Here is an 8795-nt window from a genome sequence, read left to right as displayed (position 1 = left end):
GTATTTTTAGTACAGACAGGATTTCACCATGTTGGTCAGGCTGGTCTTGAACTTGTGACCTCAAGTGATCCGCCTGCCTCAGCTTCCCAAAGTGCTGGGACTACAGGTGTGAGCAACCACGCCCAGCCTCTAGCTACCTCTTAATCACTTATCTTGAAGTCGCACTTTACTGGGACCTCTGGAGAGCTTATAAATGATGCCCCTACTCTTATGAAGTTTAACATCTCTTGAGGAGGGAAGTCCCCCAATAAGAAGCAGAGAAGATTATGTAAATTCAACTAGGGGCCGGGCTTGGTGGCTCATGCCTATAATTTCAGCACCATGGGAAGCCAAGGTGGGCGGATCTCTTGAGCTCAGGAGTTGGAGACCAGCCTGTCAATTTGGCGAAATCTTGTCTCTACAAAAAAATATGAAACATAGCTGAGCGTGGTGGTGCGCACTTGTAGTCTTAGCTACTCAGGAGGTTGAGGTGGGAGGATCGCTTGAGCCCAGGAGGTAGTGGTGGCAGTGAGCCGTGATCATGCCACTGCATTCCAGCCTGGGCGATGGAGTGAGACAGTGTTAAAAAAAAAAAAAAAAAAAAAAAAAAAAAAAAAAAAAAAAAAAAAAAAAAAGTTCAACTAAGAAGTTTGAAAATGGAGAAGAGATCAGGAATCAGGATAGGTGGATGAGATCAAGAAAGTCTTCAAAGTAGGACCTGAGCCTTGAAGGTAGCATTTAAATCAGTAGATGATATTTCAGACAGAGTCAACGAACAGTTTGTGTAACTCAGGGAGAGGTTTGTGCAGAGATGGAATAGACTGGACAGAGAACGAATATTGGGAAGTGTTGGAAAACATGGTTGAGTAGATACAAGGGGCCAGTCTGCAAGTTCCCCAAGAGCAGCATCTAACTAGATCTCATGAAAAAGATTTAATTAAGCCCGGGCGCAGTGGCTCACCCCTGTAATCCCAGCACTTTGGGAGGCCGAGGCGGGAGGATCATTTGAGGTCAGGGGTTAGAGACTAGCCTGGCCAACATGGCAAAATCCGTCTCTACTAATAATACATAATACAAAAATTAGCCGGGCGTGGTGGCGGGCCAGAGACTACAGGCCCGCGACACCAGGCTAGTTTTGGTTACGTTTCTTAATGGCTGGGAAAAAATTGCTGGGTGCCGTGGCTCACGACTGTAATCCCAGCACTTTGGGAGGCCGAGGTGGGTGAATCGCTTGAGCTCAAAAGTTCGAGACCAGCCTGGGCAACATGAGGAAACCTGTCTACAAAAGATACAAGAATTAGCGGGGCGTTGGGGCGCGCTCCTGTAGTCCCAGCTACTTGGGAGGCTGAGGCAAGAGGATTGCTTGTGCCCAGGAGCTCGAGGCTGCAATGAGCTATGACTATGCCACTGCACTCCAGCCTGGATGAAGAGTGAGACCCTGTCTCAAAAAAAAAAATTAAATTAAATTAAATTAAAAAGAATAATCAGGATATGTGAAATTCAAATCATGCATCCATAAGTGAAGTTTTAGTGAGCACAGCCATGCTCAACCTCTTACATATTATCTATGGCTGCTTTTGTGCTACAGTAACACAAATAGTTGCACAGTTGAATAGTTGCAGAGATCATATGGCCTGCAAAACCTAAAACATTTATCAGCTGGCGTTTTACAGAAAAAGTTTGCAGCTGGGCGTGGTGGCTCACGCCTATAATCCCAGCTCTTTGGGGGGCCGAGGTGGAAGGATCACTTGAGCCCAGGAGTTTAAGACCAGACTGAGCAATAGCCAGACCCCAGTCTCTACTCACCCCTCCAAAAAAAAAAATTAAAATAATCTGGGCATGGTGGCACGAGCCTGTAGTCCCAGATACTCAGGAGGCTGAGGTGGGAGGATCGCCTGAGCTCAGGATTTCGAGGCTGCAGTAAGCTGTGATTGCACCACCACACTCCAGCCTGAGCAACACAGTGAGATCCAGTCTCAAGGAAAAAAAAAAAAAGTTTGCTCATTCCTGACCTAAAGCAATGGTTGTCCACATGGGGCAATTGTGCACAGGGAACATTTTGGCAATGCTTGGAAACATTTCTGGTTGTCACAACTGTGGAGGGTAGGGAGGGCATCCTACTGATTCTAGTTAGTAGAGGCCAGGGATGATGCTAAATAGTCTTTTTTTTTTTTTTTCGAGATGGAGTCTCGCTCTGTGGCCCACACTGGAGTACAGTGGCGTGATCTTGGCTCACTGCAACCTCCACTTCCTGGGGTCAAGCAATTCTCCTGCCTCAGCCTCCTGAGTAGCTGGAATTACAGGCACGTGCCACCACACCCAGCTAATTTTTGTATTTTTAGTAGAGACAGGGTTTCACCGTCTTGGTCAGGCTGGTCTCGAACTCCTGACCTGGTGATCCACCCACCTCAGCCTCCCAAAGTGCTGGGATTACAAGCATGAGCCACCACGCCCAACCCTAAATATTCTTTAATGCACATGACAGCCCTCCAGATGTCTGGTCCCAAATGTCCATAGTACTGTGGTTGAGAAACTCTGGATTATAGGACTCTACTCTAAGGTGAGTACTTTTTTTTTTCTTTTTGAGACAGAGTTTTGCTCTGTTGCCCAGGTTGGAGTGCAATGGCGCGATCTCGGCTCACTGCAACCTCCGCCTTCCAGGTTCAAGCAATTCTCCTGCCCCAGCTTCCCCAGCAGCTGGGATTACAGGTACGTGCCAACAACCCCTGGCTAATTTTTGTATTTTTAGTGGAGACAGGGTTTCGCCATGTTGGCCAGGCTGGTCTCGAACTCCTGGCCTCAAGTGATCCACCCGCCTTGGCCTTCCAAAGCGCTGGGATTACAGGCGTGAGCCACCACGCCTGGCCAGGTGGGTACTTTCTAGTACAGGGAAAACTCAGTCCTTAACAAGGGAGCCCATTGACTGAACGCCTAGGTCTTTAACTTACATTAGCTCAGGTAGCCTTCACAATGACCATGGCAAGGCAATCACTCATGTCCTCCTTTTCTGGAGACGTTTTATTAATTTTTTATTTTATTTATTTATTTTTGAGACGGAGTCTCACTCTGTCGCCCAGGCTGGAGTGCAATGGCGCGATTTCAGCTCACGGCAACCTCCGCCTCCTGGGTTCAAGCGATTCTCCTGCCTCAGCCTCCAAAGTAGCTGGGATTACCGGCATGCATTCCGAAGTAGCTGGGATTACCGGCATGCACTACCACACCCAGCTAATTTTGTATTTTTAGTGGAGACGGGGGTTTCTCTAGGTCGGTCAGGCTGGTTTCAAACTCCTGACCTCAGGTGATCTGCCCATCTTGCCCACAGCTCGCAAGTCTGTAGGGCTCCAGGGCTTGTAATTTTCCATAACACCTCAGTGCCTGCCTCTGCTCAGTGACATCACAAACGTCACAGACGTATTGTCTCACTCGGTTGTCCCCTAGTGTGTGAGCTGCGCAGAGCCAGGCCTATATATGCAGAGCCAGGCCTATATACGTGGAATATACGTGGATAGTTTCTGAAGCCTCCAGGCCTCCGTAAGGAAAGGATGCGTGCCCTGATGTCCGCACCCTGGCCCTTAGGTAAACAAAGTTGAGTAAAGTTTGTTTTCCTAAGGGCCACCAGAGTTCTTTAAAGTGACGACTTTCTCTCTTGCCCACTTTAATGCTTGGGAGGATGGGAGGCTCAGCTCTCTAGTAGACCCAGGACACAAAATACTCCTTAGTATCTATAGAATGCTTTTTGAGTCATGAAGAATAGTCATATCCATGAATTTTGGGGGATGCTCACATCACAGGAGTAAATGAGAGAAGACACGTGGTGCAGAGTTCTTTTCCTGCCAGAATTAAAACTCACCTGAATCTTGTTCCGTAGGCTCTGGCACTCTACTTTCTCCATCTAATATACTAGATGATAATCAGCTCAACTTAGTTAAATCCATGCTAATAAAGAAAAGTAGAGGACTTCCTGCCCACCTCCACCCCAGGTGGTGGGAATTTCAGGCCCAGATGGAAGAAAGTTGGAGGGGGCGGGCACGGTGGATGGGAACCCACCTAGGAAGATTTCATAAGCTGATGGTGCCTCCCTGAGCCCTTCAAATCACCCATTCAGAAGGCAGCCACCCGCTCCTCCTCAGGCAAACCGTGGTGGGCCGCATCACCCAGTGACTTAAGATCAGACCACACAGCCATTCAGCATTTCTTTGAATTTTATTGAAAATTGACATGGACATTAGAAAGGTAGTAAGCTAAACAGTGCTGGTTCTGGGATGTTTCTCCTGGAGAATGAAAGCCCCAGAGGGGCAGTGACTGGTCACACCTTTGAGCAAAAAGAACAAAGGAGAAGAAAGGAAAAACACACACAGATTCTGAAAACATGCAAAGAGGCTCTCTCAAGAGACACTGAACAGCAGAATGGTGGTGATGGTGGTAGGGATATATGAGAATGAGCACACTCACATGGTATTTTGATGCAAGTTAAACCAGTGAATTCAAGGCAGATTTACCAACATCAAAGCTCTCCCTCCAGATCCCAGGTTGAGCAGAAACCTCTCTCAAAACCCCAACTGGTCTCAGAAGGTGGAATGGAGTAATTTTGCCCTCACTAAGCTTAAACCCCCTCCCTTCTCTCCCATCTCCACCTGAGTGTTAGATAGTGGACACATTTTTCCCCTTTGCTGGAATCTATAGAAGGTCTGTGAATGCTGAAGAAGATATAAATGTCACTTGACTTTCTCTTCCATATTCAGAAATGTTTAACAGTGGCCGTAGACAGTCAACTCATCGAACCAGAGAAATGTTTAAAAGAAAAACATAAAACGCAAACAAAACCTTGTGAACAGAACAGTACTTCCATACCCACAGCTGAAGTGTCCTGCCCCAGTCACTTACACTTGGGTGAGTGGTCCTGTAGTTGTTTCTCTGAGGTTACATTTGGTCCATTTTCCAGCTCTGATGGTTCTTTTCCTGCCTTGTTAGTTAGGACAAGACACTTCCATTTAAAATACCATGTGAGTCAGGAAGAGAGCTTCTTGCCTGGACACAGGGACACATGAACACTTGTTGGGTGGTGTGGCATATGTGTGTGTGCTTGCAGTTTGAGGGGAGAGGGAATTGGTTGATTTCTGATTTGAGACAATATGCAACCCTAACTCTTCTATAATGGCAGTCTTCTCCTTTAGACTTAGTGCAGCTGCTGAAGACAAGATTAAAAAAAGCTGGAGAGGGAGAGAGAAAGAGAAAGAAAACATGAAATTAGCCAAAGAAAGAGGACATTCAAAGTAAGACAGGGGGAGGGGAATGGGCAGTACTGAGGTAGCACAGATTATAGTTTGAGAAGACAGGTTAGAAAATGGGGGTCACTGTTGGGCCATCACCACGGGGAAATCTGCTGAGAAGGTTTTAAGAACACCACACACCAGTTTAAAGCTTCTTGTTTTAATTAAAAACAAGCACATTATTAACAGCCACATGTGAATGCCAAATGATTAAAACAAAACAAAACAAAACAAGAGCCATCTACACTGCAGCTAGGGAAAGCAAACTTCTTGGCTTAGGAGAAGTGAGGGATGTGTGTACGTGTGTGTGTGTGTGTGTATGTATGTATTTCAGAAAAGCCACTCCAGTCTGGGAAAATAAAAGCACAGACCATTGCTAATGACTGGTTTTGTTTCACCAGAAGTAAACAGAGTACTTAGGGTATTTTTTTTTAAATAGTAACAGTTGTAGTAATTNACTGCAGCTAGGGAAAGCAAACTTCTTGGCTTAGGAGAAGTGAGGGATGTGTGTACGTGTGTGTGTGTGTGTGTATGTATGTATTTCAGAAAAGCCACTCCAGTCTGGGAAAATAAAAGCACAGACCATTGCTAATGACTGGTTTTGTTTCACCAGAAGTAAACAGAGTACTTAGGGTATTTTTTTTTAAATAGTAACAGTTGTACTAATTAAAACACCTTTTCATTGAAGAAGGAAAAAATCTTTCTGTCTACAGTGAATAAAGCCACTCAATGAAATACCCATTTTAATGGGCTTGATCAACTTTTTTGTCTTTTTTTTTCCTTTTGTGGAGAACGGGGTCTCGCTGTATTACCCAGGCAGGTCTCGAACTCCTGGGCTCAAGCTATCCTCCTGCCTCTGCCTCCCTGAGAGCTGGGATTACAGGCGTGAGCCACCGCGCCCGGCGATCAACTTTTTAATTTATGTTCACTCATGGGTTTGATTTTTGTTTACCAAACTTCCCTGATTATAATGGTCACCTAGGGCACCTGTTACACACGGTCTCCTGGACCCCGTTCCAGCCTTGCAGCATCACTGGGTTAAGGGAGCTGGCCCGGCATGCCTTCATTTTGCCAGCCCTTACCCAATCCATCTTCAGATGTTTTTCTGTGGGAAAAAACCTCGACGGTCTTCTAATTCTAACTATTCAGTCACTCTGAACATCAAAAGACCTCGTATCCAGGAACGTATATAAACAGATTGAATCCCTTTGTGAAATGGATTGGGAGTCAGGAGGCATGAAAATTAGTCTGGCTTCTGCCTGTTAACAGCAGTGGGACCTTGCTCAAGTCCCTTCCCTTCTCTGGGCCTTTATTTCCCCTTACGGAGTAACTAGGTTATATCGTCTTACTGACTAAAATGTCTCCCTTAATATAAAACTCCTCTTTAGTTTCTGAAGGTCTCTTCAAGGCTGTGTGGGTCTAATACTTTCGAAGTATTCACAGCTTCTCAAGCCTTAAGTAATCTGTACAGAAATGCAAATGAGGGCGCCTCCGGTTTGTAATGCAAATAATTACCAGGCGGCGAGGTAGGGGGTGGTGATTACTAGTCGGTTGTTTAAGCGTGAATTTCTGGGAAAGCAGCTCTGAAGCTGGACATAGAATCATCAAAGTTGCAAATACGAAGCCTTTCCCAAGGAGACCTGACAGGCCTAACTCAGCATCTCTCTGAGCTACTGGCTGAGTATCTGAGCAGATTTTTTTTTTGGTTGTTGGTTTGTTTCTACCTCCAAGCATATGGTCTTCAAAACAATACTCCACTGTAACTTGAATTTTCCCAAGAAACTGGCTTGTGCTTTGGCAGCATCACCTTCATACTTGCTCTGGTCACTCACCAATCAGTAGAGCACCAGACGGTACACAGCAAACCTACACTCTTGCTTTGCCAACAAGAAAAAAGGAAGTACGTGCATATGTTTGCTTTTCATTTTTTTCTTTTTGCTTCCTATTATGATCTATAATTGAAGCGAGAAATCCCCTTCCCCTTCTCAATACTTCAAAAGGCCTGGAAATTTGGCATAACCTTGTTTCACTGTGTGCTTTGAAAGTAAGTGATCAAAAAAAGAAACTCTAAAAAAAAAAAAAAGAAGGTGGTCATGGTCAGTGCCAGTGGGGCTGGGAGGCAGGAGCAAGTTGCGGAACTCAAAAAGAAGTGAGCTTGAAGTACATGGCAGGGTAGGGTGTGGGGCCTGGCTGCCTGGCACCCCAAAGGAAAGCTGTCAGTTAAAATAGAAACCTCGGCTTAAAAGGCTAAATGGAGTCCAGTCCAGCTGTAGCGGGGAATACTATTCAGTACACAGCCATGGATTACTGCAAAGGAAGGGCAGAGAGACGGCATGTTAGCCACAGATCATTGCCAGGTCAACTCCATCTCTCACACTGTCACTGGCCAAACACCAAAGGCCACTGTGCCTCATAACACTGACAAGGGAGGGCTCTCTACTTCACAGAGGTTCCCAAAGCCACTATCAGATGGGACCCATGATAAAAACTAGGGCTGGAATATTTTTAAACTCTCAAATCCTTACACTGGAAAGCAAGTTAAGGGCCTTCCAAGGTGTAACACCTCTTTTCTTCTCTCAAGCCGATAGTCTCATCTCTTCTTATTGAGGGATGCATGCAAAATGCATGTTAAAAATCATCATGACGTTCACCAAATGAACTACAAGACTCATCAGAGCAAAGCCCCAAACACTTGATTCTTTTGACAGCTCAGTTTTCCAGTCTACAAAGTGGGATTCATTATTCCTGCTGCTGGCCTCACTTTATTGGGACAGTATGGAGCCCTTCCGGAAATTACCCCTGAGATGCTGAAATACCTCACAAGAATTCAGTAAGGCTATCATTCAAGACTCTAGGCTGGTAATAATATGTAGGTTTATTCTCCCTTTTGCATCTGTGGGATACCCAGAGTTAGAGAGAGGGGAAACGTCTGCTATTTTCTCCAGCAGTTGTGTTTTATGGGAAGGGCTTGGTGTAAATAAATGCGTTATAGATTTTGAGCACAGCTTGAGTGCAGTTACTTCGAATGAATGAAAACTGGAAAGGGCTGGACTCAAAGGTTAGACGGAAAAGGCGCCAAAGGCTCTCCTTTTGAAACTCTCTAAGAAGTGGCTGCGGCTCCTGAGGATGAGGGTGGGGTGGGCCAGGGAAGACTAGTGACTGGGATACAGGAGACCAAGGGGGCAGCTGTGCTTATTGGTGCTTACCCAGCCATGGTGGATGCAAATACCTCAGGGAAAACTAACAGCAACCAGAACTGGAACAGGGGAGCTGCTGGGGAAGAGTAGCAGATGGGCCCCCTGACCATGTCACACCTCTGGCAAAGATGTGGGGGAAAACAGGGGGGATGGCTGAGGGTGCTGGGAGGGGGACTGGGATGCAGGATGCATCTGCCAGCCACATGACTGTTGGCTTCTTGACCAGCGGCCAGACATCGCCCTCAGATTCTCAGGTTTCTATAAACCTTGGCAGGAAGAGAGGAGAGGGCCCGGGTTGGATTGTATGCCCCCCAGGCATGTTAAGGGGAAGTTAGAGAAAGGGAGGCCC

At 46.1% G+C, this 8795-nt stretch overlaps 1 protein-coding gene across 4 annotated transcripts in view; it reads right to left on the bottom strand.

The window, feature by feature from the left end:
* Positions 1-4166: 4166 nt before the first annotated feature.
* SEPTIN6 (septin 6) overlaps positions 4167-8795 on the bottom strand; it is an 85070-nt gene continuing 80441 nt past the window's right edge. For 2 of the 4 annotated variants that reach the window (XM_017885155.1, XM_017885153.1), the window contains one exon: positions 4167-5189. Coding sequence is in view for 2 of the 4 variants with exons in the window: in XM_017885153.1 (XP_017740642.1) it covers positions 5180-5189 (10 nt within the window). In the remaining 2 variants the exon portion in view is untranslated. Of the gene's footprint in view, positions 5190-6957; positions 7557-8795 lie in introns of those variants that run through there. The other 2 variants (XM_017885152.1, XM_017885154.1) reach the window with 2 other exon arrangements.

This window comes from Rhinopithecus bieti, unplaced genomic scaffold (assembly GCF_001698545.2).
Source record: "Rhinopithecus bieti isolate Rb0 unplaced genomic scaffold, ASM169854v2 scaffold_15117, whole genome shotgun sequence".
Classification (NCBI taxonomy): Eukaryota; Metazoa; Chordata; class Mammalia; order Primates; family Cercopithecidae; genus Rhinopithecus; species Rhinopithecus bieti.
The sequence above is the reverse complement of the archived record's forward strand: the minus strand, read 5'-3'. Positions and strand labels throughout refer to the sequence as shown.